The 21,538-nt window shown below is 58.6% G+C and overlaps 7 protein-coding genes across 7 annotated transcripts; 3 read left to right on the top strand and 4 right to left on the bottom strand.

Annotated features, from left to right (window-relative positions):
• Positions 1 to 455: 455 nt before the first annotated feature.
• Positions 456 to 1,696, top strand: HRG_04080 (high-affinity nickel-transport protein; the record flags this gene model as incomplete). The annotated part of the gene is made up of 3 exons (XM_044862551.1): positions 456 to 895; positions 950 to 1,215; positions 1,272 to 1,696. 3 exons carry the CDS (start codon positions 456 to 458, stop codon positions 1,694 to 1,696), a joined length of 1,131 nt encoding a protein of 376 aa, XP_044723577.1.
• Positions 1,697 to 1,797: 101 nt separating this feature from the next.
• HRG_04079 (uncharacterized protein) lies at positions 1,798 to 3,348 on the bottom strand (the record flags this gene model as incomplete). The annotated part of the gene is made up of 2 exons (XM_044862550.1): positions 1,798 to 2,931; positions 3,202 to 3,348. 2 exons carry the CDS (start codon positions 3,346 to 3,348, stop codon positions 1,798 to 1,800), a joined length of 1,281 nt encoding a protein of 426 aa, XP_044723576.1.
• A 1,253-nt stretch (positions 3,349 to 4,601) lies between these two features.
• Positions 4,602 to 7,428, top strand: HRG_04078 (calpain family cysteine protease domain-containing protein; the record flags this gene model as incomplete). The annotated part of the gene is made up of 4 exons (XM_044862549.1): positions 4,602 to 4,943; positions 5,025 to 5,301; positions 5,354 to 6,534; positions 6,589 to 7,428. 4 exons carry the CDS (start codon positions 4,602 to 4,604, stop codon positions 7,426 to 7,428), a joined length of 2,640 nt encoding a protein of 879 aa, XP_044723575.1.
• A 660-nt stretch (positions 7,429 to 8,088) lies between these two features.
• HRG_04077 (MYND finger domain-containing protein) lies at positions 8,089 to 8,857 on the bottom strand (the record flags this gene model as incomplete). The annotated part of the gene is made up of 3 exons (XM_044862548.1): positions 8,089 to 8,232; positions 8,291 to 8,449; positions 8,498 to 8,857. 3 exons carry the CDS (start codon positions 8,855 to 8,857, stop codon positions 8,089 to 8,091), a joined length of 663 nt encoding a protein of 220 aa, XP_044723574.1.
• Positions 8,858 to 9,599: 742 nt separating this feature from the next.
• Positions 9,600 to 11,122, top strand: HRG_04076 (autophagy protein apg17 domain-containing protein; the record flags this gene model as incomplete). Its single annotated transcript, XM_044862547.1, has 2 exons — positions 9,600 to 10,121; positions 10,169 to 11,122. 2 exons carry the CDS (start codon positions 9,600 to 9,602, stop codon positions 11,120 to 11,122), a joined length of 1,476 nt encoding a protein of 491 aa, XP_044723573.1.
• Positions 11,123 to 11,733: 611 nt separating this feature from the next.
• On the bottom strand, positions 11,734 to 13,464 carry HRG_04075 (plasma-membrane choline transporter domain-containing protein; the record flags this gene model as incomplete). The annotated part of the gene is made up of 3 exons (XM_044862546.1): positions 11,734 to 12,054; positions 12,104 to 13,120; positions 13,174 to 13,464. The coding sequence occupies 3 exons, from the start codon at positions 13,462 to 13,464 to the stop codon at positions 11,734 to 11,736; spliced, it is 1,629 nt and encodes a 542-aa protein (XP_044723572.1).
• Positions 13,465 to 14,473: 1,009 nt separating this feature from the next.
• HRG_04074 (3-hydroxybutyryl-CoA dehydratase) lies at positions 14,474 to 16,156 on the bottom strand (the record flags this gene model as incomplete). Its single annotated transcript, XM_044862545.1, has 4 exons — positions 14,474 to 14,662; positions 14,727 to 15,305; positions 15,366 to 15,764; positions 15,875 to 16,156. 4 exons carry the CDS (start codon positions 16,154 to 16,156, stop codon positions 14,474 to 14,476), a joined length of 1,449 nt encoding a protein of 482 aa, XP_044723571.1.
• Between the last annotated feature and the right edge of the window lie 5,382 nt (positions 16,157 to 21,538).

The raw sequence follows: 21,538 nt of genomic DNA, 5'->3' as shown, positions 1-21,538 counted from the left end.
AAGCAGAGCACCTGCCAGAAGACGACATGCTTATCGGAGCTTCTCATGGGTTGTAACATGTCACCGTCGTTTTCTCGGTTACCCTAAGTGACTTGGGTGCGGGCACATAATGTCCTGTCGAGAGCTGGAGAGCAATAAATAAATAAAACAATTGCAGGTGCTGGGACATACAGTAAAATGCGGTCCGACTGAGCCTTACCGGCATATCATATCGTGAGTCCCATGAGACTCTCAAACACTGCCCTTTGGCGTATCCTGCATCCCAGCAGCTACAGCGCTTACGTACAAGCAGCCACTCATGCATAGACGGCTCTTATCTCTGGCCGTCCCATCATCCCCCTCACCACCATTGATCCGCCATCACGGGGAGGGGGGATAACCCCCTTTCTCCCATTCTCCGATGCGCAGGCTTTCGACTACGTCGTCTCTTGAGCCAAAGAAGCAGGTGAACAACCATGGGCCGCATCAAGCTCCCCGCAAAGCCCCGGTGTCTGCGCGGCATCCCCACCAACAGCATCGCCATCATCGCCGTGCTCATCCTCGTCAACCTCCTCGTCTGGGCCGTCATCGCCGCCGCCGTCCTCAGCCAGCACCCGGCCCTCGTCTCCGCCGCCGTGCTGTCCTACACGCTCGGCCTCCGACACGGCCTCGATGCCGACCATATTTCCGCCATTGACCTGATGACCCGCCGCCTCATCGCCGCCGACCAGCGCCCGGCCACTGTCGGCACCTTTTTCAGCCTCGGGCACAGCACCGTCGTCATCGTCACTTGCATCGTCGTGGCCGCCACTACGGGGGCTCTCAAGGACCGGTTCCAGGACTTTGCCCGCGTGGGCAACATCATCGGCACCGCCGTCAGTGCTGCCTTTCTCATCGTCCTGTGCCTCGCCAATGGGTGGGTGCTGTATAAGCTGGTCAAACGACTGCGGGCCATCCTCGATGAGCGTAGACGTGGCGGCCCGGAAGCCGACGCTGACGCCTCGGCCGATGCCGCCATGGCGCAGTTCCAGCTCCCGGCCACGGGATTCCTCGGCCGCCTCGCCGCCCTCCTCTTCAGAACCATTGATCGGCCCTGGAAAATGTGGCCGCTCGGCCTGGTCTTCGGCCTGGGCTTCGACACCTCGTCCGAAGTCGCCATCCTCGCCCTCGCAAGCGTCCAGGCCACCAAGGGAACGAGTATCTGGCTTATCCTCGTCTTTCCCATTCTCTTCACCGGTGAGTCCACTGCCCCTGGCTTCAGTTACGCCAATCCGCTCATCGAGACCTCGCAGCGGGAATGTGCCTGGTAGACACGACCGACGGCGCATCCATGATGGCCCTCTACACGTCAAAGTCCTTTTCCCGCGACCCCGTTGCCGCCCTCTACTACTCCATTGTCTTGACAGCCATCACCATTGCCGTCTCTGCCTTCATCGGCATCGTCCAAGTCTTGTCCCTGGTGCAAAACATTGCCAGTCCCCGCGGCGCTTTCTGGCACGGATTTTCGGCCTTGACTGACCACTTTGAGATTGTCGGTGGCAGCATTTGTGGCCTTTTCGTCCTCGTCGGGCTTGGTTCCGTCCTTGTCTATCGGCCCTGGAGAAGGCGAATCGAGAAGAGGCATCGTCAGGGGCTCACCACGGCAGAAGAAAGCGGACTTGACAGTAACGGACACGAGTCATGCCCTCAGGAGCCACCACTGAGGACTGAAAACTGACTCTGTTAGAAGCGGCTATTCGCTAGCAACTTGTCCGCTGTTATGGCTCTTGACTGTCCCTCATCAGACATTGTCCATCCTCGAGCCTTGCACCACAGGACCTAAAGAAAACACTCAAATATCTTGCAAAACTCTTGTTTTCTGCAGTTTAGGCACTTTCTCTGCTGGATGGGAAAGCCCGGCATCCTCTCAAACGAGTCGGCTAAACCCTCAGCCTGCGTCAGTTCGCGCTCGCAATGCGGACAGAGCCAGGCGCCCAGTTCGTAAATAATATTCCGTTTCCACGGTCTTGTCCATTCAAATGTGGCCCAGGAGCCCGATTTCATGGACACGGATACGCTGTTAAAGTCATCCATGAGCGAATGTGAGGAAGAGTCATCCACGGAAAGTTTGCTAGGCACAGCCATCGAATCCGTCGAGTATCGAGCCAGCTTGGCTGCGAATGCCGACGAGGTCGTGGCCGAATCGAGGGGAGGGTTGCGAGAGTCTTGATTGTCGGTGGAGACTCCTTGGTGCGAAAGGTTGGACGGGGCTTTCGTGTCGTCCTCAGCATCTCCCGGGCTCTTGCTGCTGGTCGCCTGCAGTGCCACGTCAGCCGGGCTGTTGCAGCGGGAAGGGGTATTCTCCTGCATGAGGCACGGCAGTAAGCACACGGTTGCTCGACATACACTTGGAGTCGTAAACAAAGACGTTCTCGTTGAAGCCTTGGCAGTCTCGACGAGATGCGTCCATGTAGCCGAGCTGCCGCGACCAGACGAGGAGGTGTCGCATGGCTGTTGAGCCTCTGCCTGGCTGGCGGCCGGGGTAGCCTGGCGCTGATGGTCGTCCGAGTCCATGTCTGTCTCGTCGGGCTGGATTCGACGGCGCTTGCACGACTCATATGCAGAAGGTGGGTTGCCACCAGGGCCCAGGTTGTCCACACTCAATGTGGTGTTTTTGCGGCAGGCTCTTCTGAGCGTGGGAGGAAGGGGCACCTCGAAGCGCGTCTCGAGCGACAACGCCTGCTTGAGCACATCATCCAGGGACTCGGGCTGTCCAGTGTGCTGGAAGCTCGGTGGCGGGTCGATGCGGCCGATGGTGCCACGAGCGTGGGTGTCGATTTTTCGGCCATTTGAGAGGTCAAGATTGGGATAGATTGGACGTAAGACGCCTCGCTTCGAATCCAGCAGCCATTCAACTCGGCGTATCGGCGAGTCGGGGCTGCGGGCGGCGTGACGGCCCCCTATGCTGTTTGCCTAGGCAGGACGTGGCAAGGGCGCGTGGAGGCTGGAGTCGAGTTGGCTCCGGCGGCTTGGGGACAAGGCGTCGCGTTGCTGACGATGAAGCCCGAGTTAATGCAAATTCCACGATGCAGCGACAAGGAAGAGAGTCGGAGGAAAGGAAGAAGTGGAGGTGGAGGATCAAAGGCTGTCGCCGCGCTTTCCCGCCGGGCAGATGTCGATGGTCCATCTTGCCTCTTTGCTTTTCCTCCGTCTCGACGACATGGACCCTTAAAGAGTCTCGACCGCCATGGCCTTGGCGCCACCGTCGCAGGACGTGTCGACAATGTGGCCCAACAGCCGGCTCCGATTTCGCCCGTGGCCTGGATTGCACCTCTGTTGCCTGCATCCTGCATGCTCAGCTCTGCCAGCAATGACGGCTTCTGGCAGCATCAGGGTCGGAGTCCGGGTACAAAGGAAATACAATTAGTTGCACTCAGCAGGATTAGAGGTCGCGGCTTCGGGGCTTCACTCCCCGCTGTCACGGCGCTGGACCCCTAAATCACAGCGAGATCCACCTCACCGTCCATGGGGTCGTTGGAGCTGCATAAATCACAGTACGGGCCACTAGACCGCTGCACAGTACAGGGAGTGGTGTGCTTCAGCCCTTGTGGCAGGGGCCTCGCTGGGAGATTCTGGGGAGCTGGCACTGTGATGTGTGTGCCCATGAGCCGACTCCATACTGTGCCAAGACACCCCTTTTCGCACAGTCCAACCACCGTCGAATCGTGAGCATTGGCCGCACTCTGGCCTCACCGCACTCCATCTTGCCGCGGGATATGGACCCGTCACCCTGCATGTTCTCACGACGCGGATGCCATGCGGTCTCGAGCTTCACACTCGACAATTGGGGTGTTTCCTCCCCCTGACCACGCGATTCCAAACAGCTGGCCCAACTGACCTTGTCCCCCAGAGTGCAACAAAGAAAGACCAAGCAACACTGACCGCGTCCCACACAGAGCCTCATTGAGGAATAAACAATAAATAGCGGCGCTCCTCCTATTCCGACTCGTCGCAAGCGCCGAAAAAGGGGGGTGGAGTTGGACACGGACGATCGGCATTCAGGCACAAGGCTAAGCCGCCGCCGACTCGACTGGACCCTTACTTGGCCATCGACACGTCTCAGCTAGCGTGCCGTTCAACACGGACCGCGCATCCGTACATGCCGACGGGCATGTACATCTACCCTCCAATACATGTCGTCGTCGGCCAATAACTGCCTGCATCTGGCCCTGATGGACGAGCATCACCTTATCTGCAGATGCGAGTCGGTGAATCCCATGGTCGGTGTACTACTCCAAGAATCGGCCAACCATCTTTGCAGCCTCTCCCGCGACTAGTCAGCTGTGCTGAGATGGACTTGGCACTTTGCCCTTGTCCGAGACCCTGTCCCACCAACAAGGGGCCGTCGCGGCTAGGGGGCTCAAGCTTTATATCGCGGCTTGTTTCGCCTCGGTTCCCGGTCTTTCTACTCATCCCTCTCGTTTTCTTTATTACTGCCTCCTCTATCGTGAACCTCCCGAATTCTCTCAAGCTCGCTTGGCGTTGAATCAACCTTGCTTCACCGAAAGGCCAAATTGCCGACCGCCACTTGGCTTGAACAGCAGCATCTAGACTCATAACAGTTCCATCCTGTCTTCGTCGACATGCACGGCTACAGCTCGTCTGAGGAGTCCGAGGACCCGCGGCGCCCTCGAGTCCAGCCAACCACCGACAACGACCAGAACCAGAAGAAGAAGCGCAAGAAGAGAGTTCCCCCTCAGAAGTCCATCAACGCCATCTGGAAGAAGTTCTCCAGTCGCAATTTCCACAAAGCCCTCTGTATTCTTCCCTTTGACCCCGTCGCGCCCGCCGCCTCGGATCGGCCCAATGAGCTCTTGAGTGACGGCTATGAGCGCGCCGCCGACGAGTGCCGGCGCAAGGTTCTCAAAATTGTTCAAGAGTGCAAGAGGGTCAACATGAGATATAGAGACCCAGGCTGGGATCTGGTGAGCTGTCCATCGCACGCGCTCTGCCGCGCTTTCTCCACGTGACAAAGATCTTGTGCAGCAACTAACGGGCAAATGCAGGATTGGGATCTCAAATACCAAAAGGGAAACTGCCTCAATAACCTAGGCGACCAAAAGTTCGAGCTTACCCAGTCCAACCTGCTGGGCTCGAGCGCGTCCGTGCCAAAAGCTGTGAAGCGGGTTCACGAAATCTTTGACAAGCCCGTCTTCATGAAAGAGGTCAATGGCGGCGATGTCAAGCAGGGCAGCCTGGGCGACTGCTGGCTGATGGCTGGACTGACCGCCATGGCAAACGTCCAAGACGGCGTGCGGCGATTGTGTGTTGCGTATGATGAAAGTCCGTAATGTCACCGGCTCCCGTTGGCGCGCGCATGACTGACCGGTCGCAGGAATCGGCATATATGGCTTTGTCTTCTTCCGAGATGGGGATTGGGTGTACAGCATTGTCGACGACAAGCTATATCTCAAGTCCCCCTGCTGGGACTGCCCAAGCATGCAGCGCGACCTGCTGCAGCAGATTGACCGCGAAGATGTCGAAAAGGTTTACCGGAGAACTTACCAAACGGGGTCAAAGGCTCTCTTCTTTGCCCAGTGCAAAAACCAGGACGAAACATGGGTTCCACTGATCGAAAAGGCGTACGCCAAGGCCCACGGTGACTACGCCTCTCTCAATGGGGGCTACGTCGGTGAAGCGATAGAGGACCTATCGGGCGGAGTTACGACAGAGTTGCTCTCGTCGGACATTCTGGACACCGACGAGTTCTGGGAAAAGGAAATGTCCAAGGTCAACCAAGAATTCCTATTCGGATTTTCCGCTGGTTTGCTTGAGTATGGCCATGGCCAGCGTGATGGAATCGCAGAGGGCCATGCCTATATCGTGTTGGAGGCGCGCACCCTCAAGTCGGGAGAACGGCTTGTCAAGCTGCGCAACCCGTGGGGTAAGATCCGCAAAGGGATTTGGGAAGGTCCGTGGAGTGATGGGTCGAAAGAATGGTCCAGTAACGTGCAAGAAGAACTTAACCACAAGTTCGGCAACGATAGCGTCTTCTGGATTTCCTACGCTGACCTTCTACAAAAGTTTACCCACCTCGACAGGACTCGGCTCTTCAGGGACGAGGACTGGAGATGTTGTCAGCGATGGATCGGGGTCGACGTGCCGTGGAAGGCCGAGTACCATGAGAAATTCCATATTCGGCTCACCAAGGACTCGCCGCTCGTGCTGGCCCTTTCGCAGCTGGACGGGCGATATTTCAAGGGCCTCGCAGGCCAATACACATTTCGAATTCACTTCCGGTTGCATAATCAGGACATGCCGGGTGCCGAGGACTACATTGTCCGATCCCATGGCAACTACTTTATGAAGCGCTCGGTCGCCGTGGAGCTTCCCGACCTGCCGGCGGGCAACTACGTCGTCTATCTCAAAGTCACTGGGCAGCGCGACAAGACTGTGCCGTCGGTCGAGGAAGTGGTAAAGCGAGAGTGCAAAGAGCGTGTGGACAATGAAAAGCTCACCGCCGTCGGCTTCGCGTATGATTTGGCACACAGCAAGGCCTGGGCCCACGTGGACAAGGTAGCCAACCTGCGGAAAAAGCGCGATCAGTGTAAAGCCTCGAGATGTCGGCAGGAGGAGCGGCGTCGCCTGTGGGAGAGACGTCACTTGACTCGAGAAGTCACGAAGAAGCAGGCAAGCAAGAATGATGAGAAGAGGGAGCGTAACAAGAAGCGGAGGGCGAGAGGTCGACAGGCCAATGAATCCCGTCACTCTGATGAAGATGGACGCCCAGAGGAGAGGCAAACCGAACCTCCGCCCGACAGCACGCAGACGGCATCCCAAGGCACGGATACGGCTGCGGAAGCGGTCGATGCCACGACAACGGCCAAGTCCAATGACGGTACAAACGCATCCGACTCGAGCGGGTCACCCCAGGACACTCCCAAAACCGAAGGCTCGGTTGTCGTCATATCGAGCGAGAAGAAACAGGACGTGCCCCCAATCAGTGGCCCGCCGCCTGCACCCCGTCGTCCGACTTCCCCTGCGCCTGCGACCAAGGATGAAGCCAGGAGCCCGAGGCATTTGGGAGACGAGTCGGACGGCGCCTCGTCCGACTCCCCCGTCGAGGACTGGGAGGAGCTGTACAGCAGCGACGACTTCTCGCGCAAGCCTCGCCTCACGCCGCAGCCTCCCCGCCAACCTCGAGACGACTACGATACCGAGGAAGAAAAAATGGTCGATCCGTGGAATGCCGTCTGCATCGTTGGCATCCGTGTCTACTCAAAGGACGAGCAGTTGAAGCTGCTCACCGTCATGGAGGGTGGGGAGCTGCTCGAAGACGGCATGGGCGAAAAGGGGGGCGAGGATCTCGACAATGCGCAAGCCAACGCGGCAGGGTTTCGCGCCGACGAAGGCAAGGATGATGCCGGGCCGATTCTGTATCCTACGAAGAGGCTGTCCATTGCCGCGTAGACTTTGCTCCACGCCAAGCAAGGAGCAAGTCGAGGGCACAAAGCAACACCAGCAATGACTCGAGGAAGCGGGCGCTATCAAGCGCGTTTTCGGGCTCACAACAGTCACCAGATGTTAGAGACCCGACAATGGCGTGGAGTTGCGAGGTCTCATGGCTGTGTGTCATGGTGTTGGTTTTCTATTCGTGTCTGCACGAGGCAATGTCTTACTTTCATACTTTTCCAGCAGCACGTCACCAGCCGGAAGACGTCGATTGTTTATGAGATGGGGGGGACATTGAGCCGCCTGGATCGGTACAGTTGCAGCCCTAATTTAGATGGATAGACCAGGCATATTGGATATCATACTTGCTCGTCAGATTCCTTTGAGGCTTTGTCTGAAATTCGGAGACGTGCCCCACCCATTGGAAGGAACTGTCATGTCATTTGTCACGCATCGATTAGCCAAAAGGCCGTCATGTCACTGTCATAGAGCGCCCAGGGCTGCTTCTGGCCAGGTGGTCCTCAAGCATCCCCGGATATCCATTGGTACACTTTCCACAGCTGCAGCCTGTGTCGAGTGACGGATACCAGCATGCTAAGACTTGTCCGTCCGATTCTCCGCTTAAGGCGTAGCACGCCCGCCGTCACCGAGTTGCCTTGGCCGGCCGTGGTTGCGTCTTTACTCTTGTGGATTGAGGGGAAATCGGCGGTAGTCGCCAAAGACGTTCCACTGAAGCCGGAGGAGGCCACCAAAGTCGGCGTCTCGGAGCACCTTGCAGTCCGCCTTGTGGCCCTTGTCGTTCCAAGCAACGGTTTGACAGTCCTGGTGCACCATGGTCAGAACAGGGCGATGGGGATAGATAGTGGAACACGCAGCTTGCCTTGTCGCAGTAGGAGAAGTGGACGCACTTGGCACAGTTGCGCAGCGAAGCAGCCCTTCGGTCGCAGCCTTGGCATTTCTTGACGCCGTTGTCCTCGATGGCGTAGTCTTGCATTTTATCACTCAGTTCAAGCAGCTCGTCGAGTCCCATGGGAATGACCTGTTTATTAGTGTGTGAAGCACCAAGGATGGGCCGGTGACGGGATACCTTGAGGTTCTCTGCAGTCTCGAGGCGAATGCCCACGGATGAGTCGAGGAATATGTGCTGCTGCGCGTAGAGAATGGCAATGGTCGAGCCCACGCGCAGCTGAGGGTGATGAGGGTGGTGGTCGCGGCCCGTGTAAAAGGCAACGACTACGACTTGGCCGGTCTTGTCCTTGACGACGAGTCGTAGGCGCGTGATATCGTCGATCTGGACGACTTGGCCGAGAAAACACCAGTGGATGATTGGGCGACCGGTCGTGTCGTAATAGTCGTCGTCGAGGTCGAGGTCGTGGGGCAGATTTTTGAAGACGGGGAATGCCTCCTCGTTGCGCAAGCTGGCGAATTGGCTCGGCAGGGTGTCCATGCTGCTCGAAAGGATATTGAGACGGACGACGACGGCATGAAGGTGAATGGGTGGACAGGGAATGGTGAGGGCATGAAGAGACATCGTACGACTTGAGCTTTAGCCTATCGCATGATGTCGTGAGGCGGCAATGGTGTCCTGTGTTTGCTCCATAGTCCACACATCCCTGGCTCCTTCATTAATTATTATACTTCTGTCGACTTGAGCCACGGCGTGAGACTTCACGCAGCGATGCACTCTGGTGCAGATGACAGGGATGGTTGTACTTCTCCTGCCATGATCAACAGACGGCAAACCAGTGTACCGCCTAACATAAGGCTTCTCAGTGACCGAGATCCCTGACGGATACAAGCTGCCCTTGAGACTTCCAGGTGCGAGGGATTTCATCGACTACTTTGTCCATAACTTGCAGCTTGACAAGGTGCAGGTAACGGCAAACGTGGTGCCTCCCAAGCTTGTCGAGTAGTGACGGCAAAGTATAGCGGACATGGTCGAGTTGCCAAGAGATGGTTCTAGCACGCCATGCTGTAGGTTGAACTCCGTCTTCGGTAATACCCCGGATGCTTATCTTATCGGCCGCAGCACTATAAACAACACCCCGGGAGCAAGCCGAGTTCCTCAGCATCATCAACTACATCGGTCGAATCGCTGCCGCTTGCCATCTGTCAGGCGGCTCTTCATCATGTAGCGCCCCATCCATTGCATCCCACACCCACGTACCCCACGCAAGCCTCGCGCCGCAATGGCCGCCTCTCCCACGGCGTCGTCGCGCCGGAGCCCGGCGTCGTCGGCGGCGTCGCTCAAGCCCTCGGCCGACGCCCAGCCCCAGCCCGCCATCTCCATCGACACCCTCGTCAACCACCTGCTCGTGGCCAAGCGCTCGCTGTCGTCCATGAACCTCGTGCTGCGCGCCAACGAGGTCGCCACGGCCGCCCGCAACGCCCACGAGGACAGCGTCATCCTCGCCGCCCAGAACCGCTTCCTGCGCGGCTCCATTGTCGACCAGATTGCCATCCTCATGAGGGTCCGGCGGAGCATCCACGCCACCTATGAGTGGGGCAAGAAGGACTTCAAGAAGCTCATCAGGGCCATGGACGAGGTCGACGGCGAGCTGGCCGCCACCATGGAGATGCTGCGCGGCACCGAGGTGCAGGACGACTTGCGTCCGAGCGGGGGCGAGAGGCGCAACCTGCTGGACTTTGTCGACGAGACTGGCGTGCATGCGATGAGGGAGGCCATGAAGAAGAGCATCGAGGAGTTTCAGGTAAGACTCGCCTCGTCCTTTCGACTCGGCGCTGACCCGTCACCCAGGGCATCCAGCAGTCTTTTGATGGAGACTTGCTTCGCTTCGAGACCGATATCCGCAACCTCAAAAAGGTCATGGCCGAATTCCCCCTTCCGAGCCCCGACAGTGACGGTGCAGCGAACAGGACGCCCATGGCTCAGCTGCTGCTGACCATGGACGACCACTCGTCCACCATGGCCCAGCTCCTCACGTCGCTGACCAAGCACTTTGACATGTGCGTGACGGCCATCCGCACCACCGAAGGCGCCGCCGCGCTGGCCCGCCGCAAGGCCGCCGAGGTGACGCAGTCGCAGGACAGCGACGGCGTGTCCATCTCGGGCGTCATTGCCGAGCAGGAGTCGCACATGTCGGACCTGGAGCCCAAGACGGCCGAGGACCGCGCCGAGATGCTCAAGGTCGTGATGCAAGACGCCGACGAGGTCGACGACGTGGTGCGCGAGATCCAGGAGCGCCTGGCCGCCATGGAGCGCCACTCGGGCGCGCTCGAGGAGCAGGCGCACGACACGTCCCGCGCCTACGCCTGCATGTCGGAGGCGTTCGCGGCGCTCGCCGACATCGGCGACCGCCTGGCCGACTACCTGGCGGCCGAGGAGGACTTCCACGAGCGCTGGGAGCTGGAAAAGGACGTCGTCTTCGGCCGGCTGCGCGACATGCGCGACATGCGCGACTTTTACGAGGGCTACGGCAGCGCCTACGGCAGCCTGGTGCTCGAGGTGGAGCGCCGCCGCACCGTCGACGGCCAGGTCGAGGCCTACTGGCGCAAGGCGCGCGAGGGCGTCGACCGCCTGCTCGAGGCGGACCGGGCGGCGCGCGAATCGTTCCGCCACGAGGTGGGCGAGTTCCTCCCGACGGACCTGTGGGCCGGCGTGCAGGGGCCGGCAAAGAGGTGGAAGGTTGTGCCGGTGGACGCGGAGGACGAGTGCGACTTGGCCACGAGCGCGACGGACAAGGCTGCCTGAGCAGGGTGGCTGTGGCCGTCGTTCTTCTCTTTTTTTTCCTCTTCTCTATCTACTCCTTGGTTTCCGGGTCATGTTTGGGTGGCACAGGGTTGAGGCGTCTTGCTATTTCGGAGTTTTCCTGCCATTTGTATCAGCGTCGGTTTCTCAGCGGCGAGCGCGAGTCGAGCGCCGCCGGCCTGTGTGGATTTGTCTGTACATATATGAGAAAGGGAGCTTCAAAGGAAGTGTGTTACAATTCATCCAGGACCAAGTCTCATCCAGCCAACTGCGCGTACATTGGCCTACGAGTCTCAACAGATCACACGGGGCGCGGAACATGACAATAATATTATTAAGCCACGTGTGCCAAGAAGCAACGTCGCACGCCGATACAAGATGGCAGCTTAGGGAAAGGGCACTCTGGTGGCACCGCCCCTTTCAACAACAAAACAACCATCCATAACGTCTTCCTCTAAGCCTGGTAGCCTCGGCCACGCATAGGTCGCAAATGTGGTATCAAGTCCGGTCCAGCACGAAACAAACACGATTAAAAGAGGAAGGGGGAAGGGTACAAGAGAAGAGTAACACCTCGAGGCCATGGTTCCCCACGGAACCACTCCGGCCCCCGCTCTTCAACGCACCTGGATGGCCTGCTGCACGTTCGGGTAGACGCGCACCATCTCCTGGTACAGCTCCGGGTGGTCTTGGATCATGACCTGGGGGTCCCATCCTGCCGCCACGAAGATGGTGTCGATGCCGCTCGATAGCGGAGTTGTCAGGACGTGGCAGACTTGGAAGCCAATGAGGAAGGCAAAGGCCATCACAACCGGAGTGAAGGCGCCATTGGAGTTGTACTCGGGATTGGTGAAGAGGAGAAACAAGTATGCCAGCAGAGCGCAGGCAAATCCGATAAACATGGCGCCGAAGCTGAAAACTGGGCCAATCAGACACTCCTAGAAGGGGGTCAGCAGAGCATCTTGACGATCTGAGCTGAAGACTCACGTTGACAAGGGCGTCTATGCCGCGGTCCTTGATCATCCTCCAGGTATCACTGGCAGCTTTGAAGTAGGGCTTGTTGTACAGGGCGCAATTGACAAACGCGTAGCGGTTGAGGAACTCCAGGGCCCATTCCAGGAGGCCGACGAGGCACTGGAGAATGCAAAAGACAATGGAGAGAACCATGCCGCCAATGCCGCCATCGTCGGCAGCCTGCTGACGAGCAATGGAGCACAGCTGGCGCAGGAACTGGATGATGGCGACGAGAAGACTTCCAAGGCTGATGGAGCCGAAACTGTAGGTGAGGGAGCGCCTCAACGCGCCACGGGTCGCGCGTTTGGGAAAGTTATTGACGCAAAAGTACCAGGATCCAAATACCCCGGCGACAGTACAGTGAAGGGTGTTTTTCAGCCATTCACTGATCCAGAACATGGTAAAAGTGGCATAGGCAATAAGCCCTATGAGCTTGGCTTGGCTGCAGCTTCCGTCGGCGCAGTTTGGGTTGTTTTTGGACGGCTCAAAGCGGACGTATATGGAGACGAGCGTTACCGAGAACAAGCCGGAAAGCACGATGCCCACGAGGCCGCCGAGCAGACTCACGAGGAAGACGTGGCCATAGCGCTTGCTGACGTTGACACTCGTCTTGAGCATCAAGGCCGAAAAGGGGATTCTCGGGATCCACGTGTAAAAGGCAAAGGCCATGAAGACGGCAAAAACGAGGAAGACGATGCCGGCGGACCAGTAGCGCTTGTAGAGGTAGAAGATGGCGGTTCCCAGAGCCCAGGCAAGGTTCAGGATGCCGGTGATCCAAATCAGCTGCTTCGGAAGGAGGCGGGCGACGGTGATGTAGAGCCAGGAGAAGACAAAGGCGACGGCAAGGACGCAGCCAAAGAGTGCGAGGGTGTTGCTGTTGAGGGAAAAATTGTTGCCGCGGTAGATGCCGCTGCCGGGGGCGCCAGTTGTTCGATAGCCACGGATGGAGATGACTGCGACGACGACGTATCCGGCGACGAAGAGAAGGAACTAGAGGTGGTGTTAGCTAAAGATGATTGAGGTTGTCTGCGCGAGACCCATACCAAAACGCCGGCCCAGACATCATTGTACTTTGGCTTCTCGAGCTTAAAGGCCTCGTCGAACGAGTACTTGTCGTCGTTTGGCTGGGGAGGGTTGACGCTGTAGGGGGGAGGAGCGCCGTAATTCGGCTGCTGAGGGTAGGACTGGTTGTTGCCCCATGCCTGCTGGTTGCCACCGTTGTAGTTGTAGTTGGCTTGTTGTTGCTGCTGACCGTATTGCTGCTGCGGCTGGCCGTACGGCTGCTGCTGGTATTGCGGCTGGCCAGAGCCGAGGTAGCTGTCGGCCTCGCCCATGGCGTGTCTCGTCGTGAGGACAAGCGCGGCAGGAGTGGGAGTGATAGGCGGCGGGGTGAGCGAGGACGGTCGTGGATGACGTCGGCGAGGGAGGGCGGCTGGTAAGGATTGGCGATGATGCTGATGATGCTGGTGGTGATGCTGTGGTGATGCCGGAGATGGTGGAGATGGTGGAGGTGAGCCTGGTGGAGGAGACTGCCGGCGAGAGATGGACGATGGCGATGTGCCTCTCTCTCTCTCCTGCTGTGCCGTTCCTTTGCTTCGGTTGTTGTTGATTCGAGGTTGCGCGAGCGAAGGGGGAAAAAGGTCGGGGGGCGGCGAGACTTGTCTCACCGAGGGAGTGGCAGTCTCGCTAACAGATGAAGATGGTCCTATTCGTATTCGCGGCGAGGGAAGAGAGCGGGCGGTGTTTACATGTGAGGAGGTGGGAGAGCGAGAGAAGAGATTGGGAGCGGGTCCGATTGTTGGCTCGGCAAGTGGCGTCCAAGTTGAGAGGAGCTCCCCGCAAGCGGATCTCGGTTTATGAGGTCATCGATTGCCCTCGCACATTCATCACCACAAACTGAGACCTGCTTCCTCATTACCAAAGCCACTGCATCTCAGGCACAGCTCGGGAAAGGTGCAGCGCAGAGGCGCATTGCATGTGCAGCCACCAACACGTGTATTGTCACTGGCCATTGCGCAAGTTCCGGGATGCCGCTTTCATGCGCCGAGTTCTTGGCAGGAATGAATCGCCAAAGGCTTCATTCAGCTGCCAAGTGCTGGAAAAGCTATAGACGGACGAGCTGCTCCATTTACCGGCCGAGTGCTTAGGCAGCGAGCGCCCCGGCAACTGAAATCAACTACCCTAGACCCGACCATCGTCCAGACCGAACATGCTTTGCATCGGCCTCTATTCTTCCGAGTATATCTATCCCCCACTGCATGGGCAACAAAAGCCAATCGCCACAACAGCCAGACCATCAACACACGTCTGCTCCAATCCATGCATGACCTCACGCTGGCCAAACTATTCAACCAGATAAAAGCCCTCTTTGGCCCTATACTCGGCCACCTTGCGCCTCGCCCACCCCGAGAGCCACACCAGTCGCTGCCGATGATCCTCCACCTCGAACTCGCGCATGGCAAACCAAATCCGCCGCGCGTCGCCGCTCGCCATTATCACCCCTCGGTATTCGGGCGACTGTCTGAAGAGCTCCTGCCCGACAAGCTCGAGGTTAACTTGACCACCCTCTCTATTCGACAGCCACAGCACCACATACCTTGTAATATTCATTCGACCACTCCAGATACTCGCCCATGTGCGATATGCTGTCCCCGTCTCCCCACCGACTGATGGCCGGCTCGCCCTCGTCGTTGACAACCAGGTCGGCCGTCACCACCATCTTGGGCTCCGAGAGCAACGCCGGCACAATGCTGGCCGCCTCCCAGTCGTACACCGACGTGATGTACGGCCGTCCATGGTCGTCCGTCGCAATCGTCATGTTGTGGATGCCAAAGTCGCCGTGATCCAGCACGAACCGGTACAGCGCCGTCTCGCTGAGGCCATTGCCGGCCTGCGGGAGCACCCGCGGCACCAGCCAGTCGAGGTCCTGGCGTACAAGCAACGCCCGAGGAGCCAGATGGGGTAGCCGGAGGGCGAGGCGCGAGAGAGCCGCCTCGATCCTCGTGTGCAGCAGAGACGCGCAAAAGTCGCGAGTCGGCGTCACCTCGCGCTGGCTGACATAGTTTTGCTGGTGCTCTGTAATGCGGACCGGCAGCCACGTCGAGGCATACTCGGCCGGCAGCCGGTACTGGAAGAGCGTCGCGGCAACCCGTGCCGACTGGGCAAGCAGAAATGACTAGACGACGGCAAGCTTGAGCCGCTGCTGCGCCGGTCAAGAGACTGAGCGTCCGCTTACCTTTTTCGCGGGACTCAGCGCCCGCCAGCGGACGTAGTCGTAGCCCTCGCCTGGGGACTTTTCGAAGAGAAAGAGGCGGCGGCCGAGGACGGTGCGGCACAGAGGGGGCATCGACGCCGAGGCATCATGAGGGAAAGGAGGCGAGGGAGGAGCCACGCCGGCCCCGGCCCTCCAGGCAACGGGGTCGCGATGGTGGAGCGGGCGGCCGCCGAAGACTCGGCCGTGCGGCTGCGACGCGCGGGCGAGCGGCTGCAGGGCGTCGTAGGTTGCAATCTCGAAGCGGCTCAGCTGCCGCTGCTTGGCCTCGAGATCTGAACCGTGGAAGCCGGGGCTGTTGACGTCGTGGCGGGAGAGGCGGGCCACGACGTCTGGCCTGCTGTCGAGCTGGACGTGAAGACCCTGTTGGAGAAGCAAGAGACGGTCAGCCATCAGGCCCCCCGTCTTGGCCTTTTCTCGCCGAGCTGCTCGAGTCACTGGCGTGGCGAGTTTCTGCAAGGGGAGAGGCGTACGTAGTGGTTTGCTCCCCTCGACACGGTGGGGATATCGACGACGCTGGCGTTGAGAATCTGCTCGACCTCGCCGATAAAGGCCTCGACGTTCCAGGCAGCGCCAAAGGGGCTCTCGCCGCGACGCGTCAGGTCCAGCAGGCGGGTTCCATCCCATTCGGAGCCGTCTTGCGCCGTGGGCCAGTCGTCTGGAAGCGCGCGCTCGTCGTCGTCGTTGTTGCTGTTGCTGTTGCTTTCCGCGAGCGTGGGCCAGACGATTGCATTGGGCGAGGCAATGCCGTCCATGATGGGGAGGAAAATGGACGGTGGGTGAGGAGAGGAAAAGGCTGGCGGGAGAGGGAGGGGCTATCGTGAATGGTCGGTGCCTGAGGAGGCCAGGTGCCCGGCCGGAAGAGAGAAAATCAGGTGCCAAAAAACCGGGTTGAACAGACCAGACCGCTGTTCAGACCGCTGTTCAGTCCTTGTCCCCGTTGCCCTTTTATGTCTTTGCCACGCCCATGCCCAGGAACGGGCAAGGGGATCGAATGGCCACGACGTGCTCACCTGCGCCTGGCCATTGCCGAGAGGGCAAACAAACTGACACCGCTCCCGCCACGGAAGACTGCTGCGCGCATCCTGAGTCAGAGGAGGCCGGCGAGCCACTGAACCGGCGCGCAGGCGTGTCGTGGCAATGGCAAGGGGAGGGCACACCGCTTCGCGACCGAGACGGGATGGAGTGGCGAGGCGAGGAGGGATGACGAGGCACAGTCCACTGGTCGACGCTGTTGACCCGGAGACGAGACGGACGAGACAAGAGGCCTGGATAGCTGCTTGACGCCTCCTTGGCAGCGGAGAGCAAACACCCCAAGACCGGATCGCGACCCAGGACATGGCACAGCCATTGGCGGGCTGTCTGGACGGCGCCGACGATGGGCAAGCAAGGTGATGATCAGGCCGTCGCGCGTCAACGTCTGGGCCCGGCTCGTCGCCCAACTGGCCGTTCGTTTGAGCAACCAAGCTTGTCCACGCTTTTCTCGCGGTCAATACATCAAGCATATGGATGGATGGCCAGTGGTGTCAACGAGCTGCAGATGTCACCATCGTGAGCTCCAGAGCTTGCTTGCTACGACACATCTCGCCGTGTCACGTCACCGGACTCTCAAACAAGAATCGCTAGGAGCCGAGGAGACGGCTGTTGGAGTGGAAAGCCTCTCTTTGCCTCCAAGGTCACACGCTTGCTCACCAAGAGACGTCGTCAGTCCGCTCATTAGCCTCTCGTTTGCTAGAGCTGAGCCCCTTGTCTCTGCAACTGAGTTGCACAAAGTAACGAGAGCACATCGTGGGGGCCGCAGATGGTATATCACAGCCATCCTCGACAAAGAGCAAACAACTCTGCTGCTCAGCACCATCTAGCCATAGGGACGGCAGCCATTCATTACATATAAAAGCAAGCGCTATAATAAGGCCGTCTGGACAGTCCGGGGTCTACTCTAGGGCCCAGCATGCCTACGTGGAGACAGACGTCTATAAAAACACACCCTTCATCCGATGCAATAGAACCTCCGAGACGTGGTGGACTTGATTCAAAGTTACATGTTGCGTATCAGGGGGCCGGTCCAGAAGAATCTCCCTGGTCGCTGCGGGCCGCGTCTGGTACTCCTCCCATGAGATGGTAGCAGCAACGACGGCGCGAAAGCTCTCTGTGTCCGGGCGGCTTTAAATTGTCCGCCAGCTGTGAGCCGAAGTCAAAGGTCAGACAATTCTTATCGTCCAACATCCTCCTTCAACGGAGCGTTTGCGTCGGAGCGAGTGGCGAGTGCCGCCGCCTGGTAGTCGGAGCCAGGGACTCTTCCGCATCCTTGGGCCGGCGTACGAACAAGACGACTTGGTGCTCTCCGACCGGGTGCTGGACCAGGACGTCGACTGTCCTTGGGTGCTCAACCAGCTTGGGCTCCCCAGCTGCCGGACCCTTCGTCGTCGTCGGCACAACAGATCCTACGCGCTGAGGCGTAAAAAGGGGGGGTTCTTGGCTGCTGGCGGGTCAACCGGCGTCGCCGTCCGTTTGTTCTCGTGGTTCCGGCTCAAGAGGCGCGAGGTAGGGCGGTGGCGCGGGTCGGGATCGGGTCTTGGGGCTTGTCTCGCCGCACTTTTGACGCCCGATGGCGTCGGCGCTGCGATTATCAGTAGAGACTCTTTACTCTTATAATATGTCGGAAGATTTAATCTAGTCCAGCGCGTTGAAGTGGGCGATCTCGTTGGCGGCGTACGGCCGGGCCGCGGCGAGGATCCGGAGAGGGCCGGCTCTGGTTGCTCGCTGGCAGGCGGCGTGCAGTTCCGCTGATTCGTTGAGGAGGTGAGTGCCCATCGCGAAGCAACAGACCCAAGTCGGGAATTGCTATCATGTCGTGCACACAGAGTCGCCTTGCCTCACGGGCCCGCTCCTCTGTGCACGACAAGACACGTGGACCTCGTCACTGTGGTAGGACCAGGCAGCGGCAAACCAGTCGCCCTTGTTAGTATTGATGAGGCTCTGGAACTCGTCTGGGTTCTAGTCCATGAGGCTCCCGTATAAGTAGCTAAATAGAGCCGGTAGTCCAGACGGGTCTACGGAAGGCCTGACCTTGGACAGTTGCAGGGAGAAAGCAAAGAAGAAGGCTTGCTGCTGTATAGTGTCGAGCAGCATGAGGCTCTTGATGATGGGCTTATTGTTTGCTCATCCATCCATGACTAGCATGGCCGGGATTAGAGAAGGGCATTCCGAATCCCCCGACGGTGACCTCAGCACACTCGCCGAGGCGGATCTCGACTAGGGAGGGTCGTTGGCGCCTTGCCAGGCACAGAGAAACGGTCGCGGGTCGCGGGGCTTGGGTTGTCAGCCTCCTAATCGAAACCCGTCGCGGGGGAATTTGGTAAGGATCTCCAAGTCCGTGGCGGACAGCACGCGCTCCAATTTAATGGGTCGTCTATACTTGAAATCCCGTTGGCCCGTGTTACTCGGGCCAACAGTCGCGATGGAGCCTCGAGCTCCCAAGCAAGTGGTCGAGGGTGGGTGGACTTACTCGTGTGAGGACGCCGAAGCCATTGTTGTCGAGTTGGGCGTCAACAGGAAGGATGACGACGAGTCCGATCCAGCCAGTGGCGCTATCCAGGCTGAAGAACTTAACTTGGAGCCGAACGAGGTCTCGAGCCCAAAGACCTCGCCACCAAAAGACACTGGGCGAGGCCTGCTGCTCCTGCTCCGGCTGCTTTGCTTGCAAGAGTGATGTCTGACACTATCTCCTGACGAAGACGTGCCAAGGGACCGGTCTCGGTGTCGTCTTCACCGAACTGCCTGGCGCCAGCAATCGAAAGGCCCGACTGAGGGAATGTTGATGTATGGTTGTGAATGAGTGACTCTAGTAACCATTACCTCGGTCACGACGTTGGCTATTTTGCCGGGGCTAGAGGCTGGAAACTCCTTCTGCGAGAAATAGCGAGTAAGCTGCGAAGGAAAGGTCTTTCCCGACAGGCCGAAGATTGAAATATGCTGGGCACAGTTGATCCCGGTGCGGATTGTCCTGCTCAGATCGCGATGACGGCTCCATTTGGAAAAGGAGGAGGCAAGGATAGCATTGGTTTGTCCACTCTTTCCCTGGCAGCGAGGAGGGGTTTTGGGCAGTCCTATCTTCAGCAGTCTGCATGCAGCATTGCTGCTGCCAGGAGCCGGTCGGTCGCGACCTTGCGACTTATCTCCGGGAGGTCGATGACACGCGTCGACGGGAACAGGAGGGGTGGCATGTCGAATTCGGGTGTGGGCGCCTCGGTCCAGCCGACCCTGCACCCGCGTCGTCCACAGGTCTCTTCGCCCATGGCCTTGTCGACCCTTCAGAAGCTGTGGTGCAGAGTAACGCGGCAGACGGTGCGATGCCGTGGTTCGGGGGCTTCATGGATTGAGGACCGGAGGGGGTATCATATCGGGCATCTGTGGTGGTCTTGCCACGGTTTTCTTGCTGTAAGGGTTGACCTGCAACGTCTTGGGGATGATCCCCCGGCGCTCTCAGATTGCCTCCAGGTCTTGGTCCTTAGGGAGGATCTGCCCGAGCATCTGTCGTGACGCCCGAATGGTTGCCATATCTCCGTGTTGATCTGATGCCACCCGCGATCGGGATCGTCGGAGGACTCTCCGCTTGGTAGAGCCACGCCATCTGAGCCGGTGTCTCTGTTTTCCCCTGCCTGGACGCCCTTCTCCCGCGGTGCCAGTTCTTTAGGGTTACGCGTCTCCAGCTCTGGGCAATGCCCCTTTGCCCTAGGGACGACGTTCATGGATGGTTGTTAAGCAAGGCCAGCGGCAAAGCCCCGGTGGAGTGTTGACGGATGAGAAGAGGAAGGCAGTTGAGGACTTGAGGTGTGGATTTTTCGTCACGAGTAGATGTTTTGTAGAAGAAAGTCATGTTTAAAAGGTTGACGATGATGAGCAAGGAAAAGAAAGAGTAGGGGAGAAGGTGGAAGGGGCAGAGATTAAGAAACCTGAGCCGGTGCTGAGGGTCCTTCCATGCCAGCTGCCAGCCAGCCGTCTGCGGTTTCCACAGGCAGTGACGCAGAATGACAACATGGACCAATGGGAGGCGATGTTGAACCATGGCAGAATACGTAGCAGAAATTGCTATTGTTAGTGTGTCGTCGGAGGTTGCTTGAGTGATTCACCGCGCGACCACGGGTTCCTGCATGCAGCCGTACATGGCTGTTGGTCTTCACTCGCCATTGAAGTCCTACTACCCAGCGGGTGGCGCCATCATGTCCTGTTCCCGATCGTGAGTTGCATGTACAGCTCCATAGAAGAGGGAAATACACCAATAGATTCACGCCGAGGGTTGACGCTCACGAGACGGGCTGTCAACAGTCAGGTAACTCTGCTGCTAGTCGCCTCATCTCCACGGTTTTTCTCAACTGGCCGATATTCTTGATCTGTGGGGGACATGGCGAGATTTGCGCAGTTCGGTTTGACGCCTCCAAACGGGCACCCGAAGACTGGCCCCCTTCATCCTGAGCAAGGATTTCCATGCCGTCATACGTTTGCTGTCATTATTCACGCAACTCTTTGCACATGGCCCAGCCTCCCTCTCAACTGAGCCGCGAGAGAAAGGCACCCGAATCAGGGTCCATCGTTTGCCTCCTCCACAATACCTTGATGGTGGCCTGAGGACACATGCATGGGACTGGAAGCCGACATTCGGCCAGCCACGCAGCAACCGACTCCCAGTGTAGTTGGCGCAGTTGACATCAACTTGGGCCAACATGTCGGATGGCGGAGATGGGCCTTGGAAAGAGGTCTAGTGTGGACATAAGCGCAGTCTCGGCTTGGCGTGCTGAGTGGCAGCTTTTGACATGGATGGATGTTGTTTCGAGAGTAATGGGCAGAAGTAGACTGGAGGTGAAAGTGAAGAGTAGGTTTGGTGGCACAACGTTGATGCCCAAGACTTCCACTCGCCCGAGTTCAACCACCAGAGAAATCATCACCAGAAAACTGGAACCGTCGTCCAAGACTCCAACTGCCTATCCGGGAGGGAAACGCATGGAAAATACACAGCGCCGTTGAGTTACGAGCCAACCTGAGCTCACCAGACCCACGACACGGCCGCCGTTTGTACTGCGCCGATTGCATCAGCCACTTGACAAGCAACGACGGAGACGGCCATTGCACTCGGCGGA

This window comes from Hirsutella rhossiliensis (assembly GCF_020360975.1).
Source record: "Hirsutella rhossiliensis strain HR02 chromosome Unknown scaffold00003, whole genome shotgun sequence".
Taxonomy (NCBI): domain Eukaryota; kingdom Fungi; phylum Ascomycota; class Sordariomycetes; order Hypocreales; family Ophiocordycipitaceae; genus Hirsutella; species Hirsutella rhossiliensis.
Note: the sequence above shows the minus strand (reverse complement) of the source record. Positions and strands in the feature narration are given on the sequence as shown.